This window comes from Neoarius graeffei, chromosome 3 (assembly GCF_027579695.1).
Source record: "Neoarius graeffei isolate fNeoGra1 chromosome 3, fNeoGra1.pri, whole genome shotgun sequence".
Lineage (NCBI taxonomy): Eukaryota > Metazoa > Chordata > Actinopteri > Siluriformes > Ariidae > Neoarius > Neoarius graeffei.
In genome coordinates this window covers 7,336,994-7,350,305 of record NC_083571.1, presented here as the reverse complement: position 1 = coordinate 7,350,305, position 13,312 = coordinate 7,336,994, and the positions used below count along the sequence as shown (strand labels likewise).

Below are 13,312 nucleotides of genomic sequence, written 5' to 3'. Positions count from 1 at the left end.
ACAGTTGTAATTTATCGTTGAGCGGGGAGTAATAGGCGTGCGCGATGTTATTCACCGCCACAACGCAAGGGGGCACGAAGTCGCGAAATCGCTAGGAGTAGTTGGTGGGTGTGGTTAGTGGAGTGTTTATCCTCCGGTTACTTATAATGACTAGAACTGGAGTCGTATAGACGTACGTACTTCCTCACTTCCTCGATCAACCGCTCTTCGTGCTGCTCCATCTTCGCTCGTGTTTTTAAAAATGGCGGTCGTGAAAACAAACCAAACCGGGAAAGTAGGGAAGCGGAAGTGCGTGTACAGCGGATATAGAGTGGACCAATCAGAGCCCTCTTGTCTGCGACGCTGTCTGCGAGGCTGTCTGCGGTGGTCACAATTTTTGGGAGGTGCACGCAGAGAGTCTGCGAAGGGGGGGGGGCTTCGCAGACGCCGTCTGCGATGCCATCTGCGAGGACTGTGTTGTCAGCATAAATTGGCCTTTAGAAGACCTCCAGAGCTTAACTACCCACATGAAGAAATCGGAACACAATTGTCAAATAGTTTTATCCGTGGTGAGCAGTGCGCCTACTCGGTGGGTCGATGCGACTTAAAGTGCCATTCCACCGTTGGATGTATTCTTTGGCATAAAATACAATATATTTTGACAACATATATAAATGGTATCACTAGATAGAGAAGTCTTTTAGCTTCAAAATGATATATCAAACATAATTTTTTGACAACAACAAGTATATTAATTTTGCGACGAAAGTCACCTACCCTTTTAATTTCCGCGCGTGATGTCATCGGCAGGTTCCCCTTCTTGTGTACCGTGTGACGTGGCACATATCAGCAATGGCGGATAGAACGCGATAAAAATTATACCAATAAATCTAGCTAATACCAGTAAATCTAGCTAACTGAAAGATTAACTCAAAATTTTTCGCAATTTTTTTGGCCCCCATATACGAGGAGAAATGACTCTCTCACTTTGGGGGTTTCCTGGTCTAAAAATAGACCGACACGTGGTACACAAGAAGGGGAACCTGCCGATGACATCACGTTTCACTACCGCGCGGAAATTAAAAGGGTAGGTGACTTTGGTCGCAAAATTAATATACTTGTCGTTGTCAAAAAATGATGTTTGATATATCATTTTGAAGCTAAAAGATTTCTCTGTCTAGTCATGTTGTCATAAAATATATTGTATTTTATGCCAAAGAATACATCCAATGCTGGAATGGTACTTTAAGGTGACGTTAAAATGTTGGATCCGCTGAATTTTGAACGTATAGGCGATTTACATTTAAACTAGGCTACTTGTGTTCAGAGAATTTCTGGCCCAGAAAGCCGTAAACGGAAGCCCGAAACAAAGGAACTGATCGAATCCACTGCGTAGCAATATTACAAATCATGTTTTCTGTTTGGAACGTTCAAATAATTCCAAGTCGTAAAGCACGTTAAAAAATTGCACACTGCACCTTTAACAGTGCGTAAAATGACAGCTTGTTGTGGATTCTTGTGCAGACACGTTGGACGTGATGAATTAGCTGCTGAGGAGGCGAACCGTTTTTAGTGAAAGTCAAGTCCTGATGTTTTCCATCATTCTCACATAAGGGTATTGCTCGCACTGTAATCTTTACCATCTATGGCGCGAACGCAAGCCGACGCACCGGTTCACTAAAATAAGCTGGGTCTGTTCGCACCACGGATCACTCTGATAAAAGGCTCTTGCATAACCCGAGAGCAGTCACGTGAACAGAATCGACGATTTGCCAGCAGATTTAGTCATAAATTATAGCAGATTTACAAGGGAAAGTGAGACCGTCATCAAACTTGATACTTCAGATATCGATTCCATTCCAGTCGAGGAGTTGCTTACACACGAGCTCCTGCGCTGATGAATCAATAGTGTGCTGAGAGAGAGCTGAGGGTTCTGAAGACATGGAGTTGGAAGTGTAAAGAGATGCTGATTCTGTGATTTATGGCAATGTGTACAGTGTTGACAGAACGCCGCTCTGCTGTGGTTTTTTTTTTTTTGTTCTTTCTTTCTCTTGTAGAGCACTGGAACTACTTAGGAGTGGACGAGACGCTCGGCCCGGTCGCTGTGAGTCTCCGGCGAGAGAAGCTGGACGATCATAAAGAGCATGGACCGCAGTACAATTACAGGGTCATTTTTAGAACCAGTGAGGTGAGCGCTCGCAGCACACGCTTTCGCCGAGTCTGTGTTGTGCCACATCCACCAGTATGTGGATGTTTTTGGAAGTGTACTTTTCACCCCTCTAATTTCACAAAGTTCACACAATCAGCATTTTGAGAATCTTTGACCACATAAACAATTTTCAAAAAAAAATAAGTCCACATGAACAGTGCTTTTGAAAATATCTCCATCCACGCACTGTTTTTTCAACAATATCTTTGTCCACGTGATGAATTTGAGCATGTTGGTGGTACTTGTCAAGTTGTTGGATCAAAGACCTCAAGATGAACGTTTCAGGGTTCTCCAGAAAACCTGGAGTCGCTGGCTGAGAAGAGCAGCCTGGGGAGCAGTTATGGATTCGATGCCTTGCTGAGTAGCACTTCAGCCATTCCGGTTGGTCCAGGGAATCAAACCGGCAAACATCTGGTCCCAGAGTTGCTTCTCGAACCATTTGGCTTCCCTCGGTGCTCGAGAAGGAGAAATGTGGAAAAACATCAACATGGACAGAAGTTAACGTTGGCGTAAAGCTTTGAGAAGCAGGTTTAGGACCAAACAGTCACTGGTTCGATTCCCTGCACGATCAGGAATGGCTGAAGTGCCCTTGAGCAAGTGATGTTGAACTATTGCTTAAAGTGCTGATGACACGTTTTTGACATCTTTGGCGATGTTTTATAACATAAAAAGTAATTCGCGATGATCCATATATTAATTCACGAAGGCGCCTATTTTACAAGTTATGATAAAAAACGCGGCTATTTGGGCAAATTTGACGGGGCTGCAGCACCCAGGAGACGAAAGAGGAGGAGGAGCTATATGACGTCAGCGAAAGAACCTTCCTCCTAACTTACCAGTTTGTTGTTGATGCGACAGGTGTTCAGTTTATCATTATTAGTATTATTATTATACATTTTATATGTATAATAATAATACAGCCGTCCCAAGCTGCATGCAAAGTGAGTGAGGCAAGTCAGGCGCACTCGTGACAAGTGGGAGCCCTCACCAACATCCGTCCTGTGCTCTGAACACTTCGATTTGGATTGTTTTGACACCCTTCCCAGCTTAAAAGAATCTCTTGGGTGTTCAGTTCAGCACAAACGTGTGTTACTACCATCAACAGTGCCTACACAGTGTTGCCAGATTGGGAGGTTTCCTGCCCAGTTGAGCGGTTTCAAGTGCATTTTGGTGGGTTTTGAACATATTTTGGGCTGGAAAACGTCAGCAGTATCTGTTGCCAGATACTGCTGAAGTTTTCCAGCCCAAAATATGTTCAAAATGCACTTGAAACCGCCCAACTGGGCGGGATTCCTCCCAATCTGGCAACACTGCCAGTATTCCGGAGGGGGTCTACTAGTAGCTATATGCCGGATCCAAAGACAGTCCTCCTGTCAGAACATGTGTTGTGAAACGACATAAGATAAAGGTACGTAGAGCTATAGATTCTACATGATAATCATAAAGTCGGCATGATATCAGTCATGTATTTGCTTGTGAAAGCTTGCGGCTTTCATGTAACTGCCGCCTAGCAACGAGAGGCAAAGGGTAAAGAGGGTAGGCTATCATAGATTCTATTCGGAAGAGATCAACACAATTCTAGACTCCCAGAAGAGGAAGAGCTAGCACTAGAGAGTTCACCGGCGTTTTCATGCGCCATTTCCATTGAGTAGAACCAGAGTAGAACAGCCAGTGAACCGCAGCGTGTTCTCCCGCTGACGTCACAACATGGCCGCGAGCCACGGACCCAGTTTTCTTGCGCTGTGCAATTAAAAGTTGGATATTTGCGTAACAACAGCTTCTTTTCACGTAATTATAACAGAAATCTAACATGTTTGCCGTGTTGTATAGTTTATTTAAGAAATTGCATAGAGTCATGTTCGTGTCATCAGCACTTTGTTACTCAAGTACCCCCCCCCAAAAAAAAAGTGTATGGCTGGATCGTAAACCAAAATCTCCTCCTCCATTTTCTAAGCAGCTTGTGTTGCATTGAAACTTTTTTTTTAAAATTCCTCCAGTCTATACACGAGAGATTTTTCATTCACGCAAAACCCCATTTTACGTGGACGGCTGATCAAAAGGCAGAGCCCAAACCTACGTTTTTACACCTCGGCTTACGTGTAGCTGCTTTTCAGCAGGCAGCAGTGATGAGAATTCAGCTCTGACGCCCACCACCGTCTTATATAACGCTCTCAGAAGCACAGCGAACCGGCTGCCAAAGCTCACCGCTCATCACGCTAGCGCCCTAACTGGCCCGCTGCCCCCTTAATCACGCGGAGATCTGGACAGCTGCTCCAGATCGGGTCCTTTGCAATCAAAAACGAGAGGAAAAGACAAACCTCTCAGACTCCTCTTGGAGACGTCGTCGCACTCTGGTCTCTTTATAGAAGCTATTTGTGATTCAGATGAAGCTTAATCGCTTTGATCCTGGTGTGACTCATGGCCCTGTGTGCGAGCTTTTTGTGCTGCTATTTCCAGACACACAGGTAGCTTAGAGGTGGGGTTTTTTTTAATAAAAGAAACGCATCCAGTATTTTAGAAAGAACGCACTTATGTAAACTGGCCTGGGAGCATCTCGACACCTTTATGGATCCGTAGATGCGCCATTTGGAAGTGTTCTGGATAGCTGGAGCTGGATTAATAATCTAGCTCACCGTATGCAATGTACATAGACGTTTGTTTATTTACCAGCAGCCAAACGTAGCAAAATATAACGGTACCACAGCAACCATGTTATCATGTTCATCACCAACATTAAAGCCTCGGTCACAACCGGCCGTACGTGCTCCTACAGCCGGTCTACGTGCAAGAAACGCACGGAGGGCGCGCGTGTGACGTGCTGATTTTCGAGCCGCAGACCGGCCGCAGAGGTTCTTTGTCATGTCAAACAAACTCTACGGGCGCTTACGTTTTTTCAGGTTGCAAGACAAACTTGCGGCCAACGTGCGTCTTTCTCCACGGACAAAAAAAAACGCAGCGATTTGGGAAACGCCAAAAAATCGTACGTCAGGTTGTGACCTAGGCTTAACATTAGCTTCACACTCTGGTTCAGTCGCGGAAATCTTTCCTGAATCGTAATTTATAAGTCTCGTGAGTTTTAGTTACATCACTTCATACCTTTCTCGTGGCACGTTATCGTCACCATTTCCACCACAAAGCAAGCCGTGCTGTACTTGAGTACCCTTGTTTAATTTGGTACTCTTCTTTTCTTCATGACGCAAACTGACCCAGGACTTGTGGGCGGGGCTAGAAATGGTCCAAAATTAATCGACTCGTGTATCTTTCGATTACGTTCATTATGTCTTATATTGAATAGTGTTAGTTTTTTCTTTTTTATCAGACATCTAATTTTTTAGGTTTGTTTACCTTCTGACATGTTTTGACGTACGACTGTCGTCTTCCTCAGAGTGTCACCGGATGTTATTAGTGACGCATCTTTTATCAGCTGATGTTTCCGAAGGCGTGGCCTTCCTGTCTAGATTGACAGGTCCATACATTACCATACATCAGAGGAATAACTGAACGCATTCAAAGAGCAATGAGGAAATACAACATTAACACACCTGTCAAACCACACACACACAACTCTCTGTCAGATCCTGGTTCATCCCAAAGACAGAATACATCCGGAAAACAGATGCAACACCATATATGAGATTCCATGCCAATTATGCAATAAAACTTACATCGGGGAGACAGGAAGGAGTTTCAACACAAGAAAAAATGAACATAAGAAAGAGTGCGAAAAGGAGACAGCTACAAGACAAACCCGAACAATAAAAGAAAAGGCACAACAGGAAAATTATAAGTCAGCTATAACAGATCATTGCAAAAGGGAAAATCATGTTATGGACCGGGGGAATGCCAGAGTCATCCGCACAGAAGATAACAAACATCAGCGCTGGATCAGGGAGGCCATGGAGATCCGTAAGCGAAGCCCGAGGACCATCAACCGGGATGAGGGAGCATACATGCTCTCCCATACCTGGAGTGCCATCTTGCAGGGGACGAACAGACAGTAGAAGGCGTGACCGACCTGTCAAACCAGACAGGAAGGCCACGCCTTCGGAAACATCAGCTGATAAAAGATGCGTCACCAATAACATCCGGTGACACTCTGAGGAAGACGACAGTCGTACGTCAAAACATGTCAGAAGGTAAACAAACCTAAAAAATTAGATGTCTGATAAAAAAGAAAAAACTAACAAGACTCGTGTATCGTTTCAAAAGCACATTTTTTTTTTAAAAGAGATTTTTGGGGGGCTTTTTTCACCTTTATTGGATAGGACAGCGTAGAGACAGGAAATGAGTGGGAGAGAGACAGGGAGGGATTGGGAAATGACCTCGGGTTGGAATCGAACCCGGGTACCCGGATTTATGGTATGGCGCCTTATCCACCTGAGCCACGACGCCCCCATCAAAAGCATGTTTTTCTGGCAGGTTAAAGCCGCAGCATGAAATGGGGTGTTTTTTTATTTTATTTTAAATAAACGTTAATGTAATGTTTCGGATTCGTTTTCATTCTATTAACCGCAGGATCATCGTATCATCTACTCCAAAAAACATTTGGCTTGATTTTGCATCCTTCCATCTATGAGCCAAATGCAATCCAATATATTCTATTCACACTCACTGGATATGAGCAATCGCACGCTCTGATTGGCTACTCTACTACTAGGATATCAGCTCATATACCGTGAGTAGAGAGCAACTCCGAGGACGAAATAAAAACTCAAAAACAAAACCCCAAAAAACAGCAACAAAATATCGAATGAGAGTATTTGATGGTGAGAACGTTTTTCACGTTTTTCACAAATTGCTCCCGTCATTTCGCCGGTTTGTTTACAGTCTAAGCGGAAATGATTTTGTCAGACGTTTTGTCAAGTTTTTATTTATCGAATTTGCAAACAATAAAAATGCTCCGCTTTTCTTAAAATCCAGTGAACGTGGCGAGAATAAAACAGTTATTCCGCTCAATCTGGCCGTACACGGATTCTAGACAACTCGGTGCTACGCGCCTCATCAGCCATCAGTTCATGTACGACTCGATTTTATGGAATAACTATTAAATATATTCTGTTTTTGGGTTCAGAAAAGAGTGAAAACGAACGAGATGAAAAGTATTGGCACACAGCTGTTTTGAGCAGCCATCAAGTGAAAGTTTACACCCCTTTATTTTCACTAAACATTAATCTGTCGTCCCCCGTGAAGGCGAAAGCGTCTCAACAGGAAGTGTGGAAGATCCTTTATCAAGTTGACCAAAGCAGCAACTCCTGCTTTCATGTGTCGTTATGTGATGGTCGAGTGACGCTCGCTCGCTCGCTCGCTCGCTCGCTCTCGGCCTTGTTACAGATGATCCTGGTCTGCCTTTGAAAACGGAGCTCAGATGTAGCCCCGCCCCCAATTCAGTTTTCTACAGAAGTCACCCTGAAGTCCATTTTAAACACGCGACGCTCACTTTTGCACTGCGTGAACAAATTTAACCCGACCAGCCACAAATCTATATGACCATGTTGGAAATTACCGTATTTTCTGGACTATAAGCCGCTACTTTTTTCCTAGGTTTTGAACCATGCGGCTTATACAAAGGTGCGGCTATTCTGTGGATTTTTCTTCCACCGCTAGGGGCGCTCTAACCGGAAGTAGAATCAAAAATAAGATAGACGAAAAATCAATGCAAAGAAGAATTAGCAGATCTTTAGCAGATAGAACACGCACGACAAATTACTAACTGGTAATTATTTTCAAATCCAGCGAAGATGATTAAAGTGACTTGTGGTTTCAAACACAGGAGAAATGAAGGTAAATAAATACCGGTTATTTTCTCTTGGTTCTGTTCCGTTTTAATCAGCAAAGTTGCTGCCGTGTTAAAAGGCACTGTTCGGAAAGAATCTGTTCAGGTACATACATGTACATTTACAGTACAAAATCGTTCTGTACATGCAGTAAATATCTAATTTTTCAACATAGATATCTGCGGCTTATAGCCCGGTGCGGCTTGTATATCTTTTTTTTTTTTTTTAAAATAGAGCGGATGCGGCTTATATACATGTGCGCTCTATAGTCCAGAAAATACGGTAACCCCTTAAGTCTCATGTTCTTTTAAATCGTTCCTTTTTTTTTTTAAAATAAACTTTCCGCCCCCAGCTGATGACTCTGCGAGGCTCCATTTTGGAGGATGCTGTTCCCTCCACGTCGAAGCACGGTTTGGCTCGAGGCCTGCCCCTAAAGGAGGTTCTGGAGTACCTGGTCCCTGAGCTGAACGCTCACTGCCTCCGCCTCGCCCTCAACACGCCCAAAGTCACAGAGCAGCTGATGAAACTGGATGAGCAAGGGGTAACCTGTGCAGATACACGCCAGTGGTGATGGTGGTGGAGCTGCTGTACCCTCATGCTCTCTCTGTGTGTGTGTGTGTGTGTGTGTGTAGTTGAGTTTCCAGCTGAAGGTGGGGGTGATGTACTGTCTGGCTGGCCAGAGCAGCGAGGAGGAGATGTACAACAACGAGGCGGCTGGTCCTGCGCTGGAGGAGTTCCTGCAGCTGCTCGGAGAACGAGTGCGTCTCAAAGGATTCAGCAAATACCGCGCTCAGCTCGACACCAAGAGTGAGTGACGCCTCGCGTTGTAGTGTGACGACGCTACTGTTTTCACCCTGGAGTCGATCCGATTACTTTCCTGCTTGTATAACAGATTTATTTCTGAAAAATCTTTCCATAAATATTTAATAACGTCTCCTTACGGAAACCTGATCAATGATTACACCCTTTTTTTTAAAATCAGACTGCTCTTTATTTTTCGCTCTGTGAGAGTCGATTCTATTTAATCGGAGTTAAAGGAACAGTCCACCGTACTTCCATAATGAAATATGCTCTTCTCTGAATTGAGACGAGCTGCTCCGTACCTCTCCGAGCTTTGCGCGACCTCCCAGTCAGTCAGACGCGCTGTCACTCCTGTTAGCAATGTAGCTAGGCTCAGCATGGCCAATGGTATTTTTTGGGGCTGTAGTTAGATGCGACCAAACTCTTCCGCGTTTTTCCTGTTTACATAGGTTTATATGACCAGTGACATGCAGTGTTGGGCACGTTACTTTCAAAAAGTAATTAGTTATAGTTACTAGTTACTTTTCCCAAAAAGTAACTGAGTTAGTAACGGAGTTACTTTGTCATAAAAGTAACTAATTACCAGGGAAAGTAATTATTCCGTTACATTTTGTTCCCCCTCAAAAAAAATCAAATTCAATTAGTGTAATCATAATAAAAGTGAATGTTAAATGTGTTTAATGACTGAAATGGACACTTAACAGAACCAATTAGTAACGTTATCTACACTATATTAATATTTTTGTGGGACAATGTGAGATAAGACGTCTATCAAATGTAATATATTTTTGTAGTTATTAAAATTATGTTACTAATTACTGGCCACTGACGAGGACAAACACTTTGTTCCTCGACATAATGTGCATTGCACGTAAACACTCTTGCCTTTTATTTCAAGTAATGAAAAGTAATGGCTGTATTTCCAGTGTGAAAGCGCAGTGCTGGGCTGACCGCTCGCCATCGCTGTGTCTTCCGATTGAAAGAGCGCGCAGTAGTGCAGTAGGCGTGGCCTACCTACGTATGTTGTCCAAATCTACTCTGATTGGCTTACTGTGCCGTTGTCTCGCGTCTCCCCGCCCCACACAAAAGCAGAGTAAAGAAAGGCTGAACGAGCAGCGTGCCAGATGAGAACAGCTTTAATAAAGTAACGCATAGTATTTTATTGTAAGTAACGGGAACGGCGTTATAACGATGTAAAAAGTAATTAGTTAGATTACTCGTTACTAAAAAAAGTAACGCCGTTAGTAACGCCGTTATTTCTAACGCCGTTATTCCCATCACTGGTGACATGAAACAAAGTTCAGTTACACAAATTGAAACGTGGCGATTTTCTATGCTATGGAAAGTGCGCACTATAATGACAGGCGTACTAACACCTTCTGCGCGCTTCGGCAGCGCATTGATATGGAACTCGGAGTTGTACCATTTTTTTTTTTTTTTTTAGACAGGGCGGACGGACCAGGGCATTCGCTCGCCTGGCCGTGCCCGAAGAGGAGTGCAGGTATCAATGCGCTGCCGAAGCGTGCAGAAGGTGTTAGTACGCCTGTCATTATAGTGCGCACTTTCCATAGCATAGAAAATCGCCACGTTTCAATTTGTGTAACTGAACTTGTTTCATATCACTGGTCATATAAACCTATGTAAACAGGAAAAACGCGGAAGAGTTTGGTCGCATCTAACTACAGCCCCAAAAAATACCATTGGCCATGCTGAGCCTAGCTACATTGCTAACAGGAGTGACAGCGCGTCTGACTGACTGGGAGGTCGCGCAAAGCTCGGAGAGGTACGGAGCAGCTCGTCTCAATTCAGAGAACAACATATTTCATTATGGAAGTACGGTGGACTGTTCCTTTAAAGTTAAAACTGTCGAAGTTAATGCGTTAGCAGCACAAATTCCTTTTTACGCAACAAAATTTTTTTTTTTTTTCTGACGCGTGATCAACGCATGTACGTTCTGCGCCCCTCCCCTGTAGTTTGGGAAATCAGGAGGTGACGTAGCGCGAGTGAGCGATGGAGCGAGTAGCTGGTTGGTGTAACTTGTGATAAAGTGCACTTATGAACACGATCAACTTGTATTGTTGCATTCTGACTGTTTACATAAAATGTGTGTGTTCTCTATGCTTTTGATGATTCAGAAGGGAGAGAAGACGACGTGTTGCGGTCCGGGTGTGTGTGAGGGAGGGAGAGGGAGTTTTATTCTGAGAAATGAGTGATGTAAAAGCGTTTGTTTAAAATGCAGTTTTTGCTTGTGAATGTACTGTATGTTTACCAGGGCGTTCTTGCATTTTACTGGAAAACATCTGAGCCAAATCGATTTCTTTGGAATCTGTATTTTTATTTTATTTATTTAAAGGTAGCCGCCAGTGTTGTATAGAGTCCACGTCATGCTTGTTGAGTTTATTTTACTGCACAGTTTGAGGCTGGAAGTTAAAGTGCTGATGACACACTTTTTACATCTTTGGCGATGTTTTATAACATAAAAAGTAATTCCCGATGATCCATATATTAATTCACGAAGGCGCCTATTTTACAAGTTATGATGATAAACGCGGCTATTTGGGCAAATTTGACGGGGCTGCAGCACCCAGGAGACGAAAGAGGAGGAGGAGCTATATGACGTCAGCGAAAGAACCTTCCTCCTCACTTACCAGTTTGTTGTTGATGCGACAGGTGTTCAGTTTATCATTATTAGTATTTTTATTAGACATTATTATATATATAGTTATTATGCCTTCGCGTTGTGTTGCCGGCTTTTGCTCCAAAACCCACAAGGATGGGGTAAGTTTATTCAAGTTTCCCAGAGATCCCGAGCTGCATGCGAAGTGGGTGAAGCAAGTCAGGCGCACTCGTGACAAGTGGGAGCCCTCACCAACATCCGTCCTGTGCTCTGAACACTTCGATTTGGATTGTTTTGACACCCTTCCCAGCTTAAAAGAATCTCTTGGGTGTTCAGTTCATCACAAACGTGTGTTACTACCATCAGCAGTGCCTACACAGTGTTGCCAGATTGGGAGGTTTCCCGCCCATTTGGGCGGTTTCAAGTGCATTTTGGTGGGTTTTGAACATATTTTGGGCTGGAAAACATCAGCAGTATCTGTTGCCAGATACTGCTGAAGTTTTCCAGCCCAAAATATGTTCAAAATGCACTTGAAACCGCTCAACTGGGCGGGAAACCTCCCAATCTGGCAACACTGCCAGTATTCCGGAGGGGGTCTACTAGTAGCTATGCCGGATCCAAAGACAGTCCTCCTGTCAGAACATGTGTTGTGAAATGACATAAGATAAAGGTACGTAGAGCTATAGATTCTACATGATAATCATAAAGTCGGCGTGATATCAGTCATGTATTTGCTTGTGAAAGCTTGTGGCTTTCACGTAACTGCCGCCTAGCAACGAGAGGCAAAGGGTAAAGAGGGTAGGCTATCATAGATTCTATTCGGAAGAGATCAACACAATTCTAGACTCCCAGAAGAGGAAGAGCTAGCACTAGAGAGTTCACCGGCGTTTTCATGCGCCATTTCCATTGAGTAGAACCAGAGTAGAACAGCCAGTGAACCGCAGCGTGTTCTCCCGCTGACGTCACAACATGGCCGCGAGCCACGGACCCAGTTTTCTTGCGCTGTGCAATTAAAAGTTGGATATTTGCGTAACAACAGCTTCTTTTCACGTAATTATAACAGAAATCTAACATGTTTGCCGTGTTGTATAGTTTATTTAAGAAATTGCATAGAGTCATGTTCGTGTCATCAGCACTTTAAGTACAGAACTAGAGGAAAATACCATATTGTTTTGTTCACACTGAATCGTGCTCAAGCCTCAAAGTTATAAAGTTAACACTGCTTTATTTAAAAAACCAAAACTTAACGAGTGCTTAATTCATGAAAATATGATCTAATGCGCTGTCCATGTTCACACCATACACACCTCATCGTAATCATTAGAAATGATATATAATGATTAAAAATTTTATCCACATTTCACTGGATATGAGCAATCATGTGCTCTGATTTGATTGATTGATTGGCTACTCTACTCCCAGGATATCAGCTCATATACCGTGAGTAGAGAACAACAGAAAAACAAAACCCCCAAAATTGTCAAGTATTTAAAAGAAACAAAAATAGCTAAAAGAATATTGGGTTGTTTCCCCCCCCCCCCCCCCCCCCCAGACAAAAAAAAATCTCCTGTTTGACCCTCCAGCCCAGTCAGTGAAGAAAAATACAAAATAAAAGCAACAAAATATGGAATAAAAGTATTTGATGGTGAGAGCTCCCCCCCCCCCCCCCCCAAAAAAAAAAAAAAATTATAGCATTTGTTTACTTGAACAGCAGAAATGATTTTGTTGGATGTTTTGTATAAGGTTATTATTTCTTGAATTTGCAAGAAATTAAAACACCGTGTTTCTTAAAATCCAGTGAATGGAATAACTTTTATTCTCTCCACACTCAGTGTGGTCGTACATGGCTTATAACCGCTATCAGCTCATGTACGACTCGATTTCATGGAATAACTGTTTTAAATATTTGTTGTGTTTTTGTTATTTCCCAGC

The 13,312-nt window shown here is 43.2% G+C and overlaps 1 protein-coding gene across 4 annotated transcripts in view; it reads left to right on the top strand.

The window, feature by feature from the left end:
- sipa1l1 (signal-induced proliferation-associated 1 like 1) overlaps positions 1-13,312 on the top strand; it is a 213,688-nt gene that overhangs the window by 141,924 nt on the left and 58,452 nt on the right. For all 4 annotated transcript variants that reach the window (XM_060916328.1, XM_060916331.1, XM_060916330.1 and 1 more), the window contains exons 3-5: positions 2,037-2,167; positions 8,315-8,503; positions 8,595-8,769. In XM_060916328.1, coding sequence (XP_060772311.1) covers positions 2,037-2,167; positions 8,315-8,503; positions 8,595-8,769 — 495 coding nt within the window. The remainder of the gene's footprint in view (positions 1-2,036; positions 2,168-8,314; positions 8,504-8,594; positions 8,770-13,312) is intronic.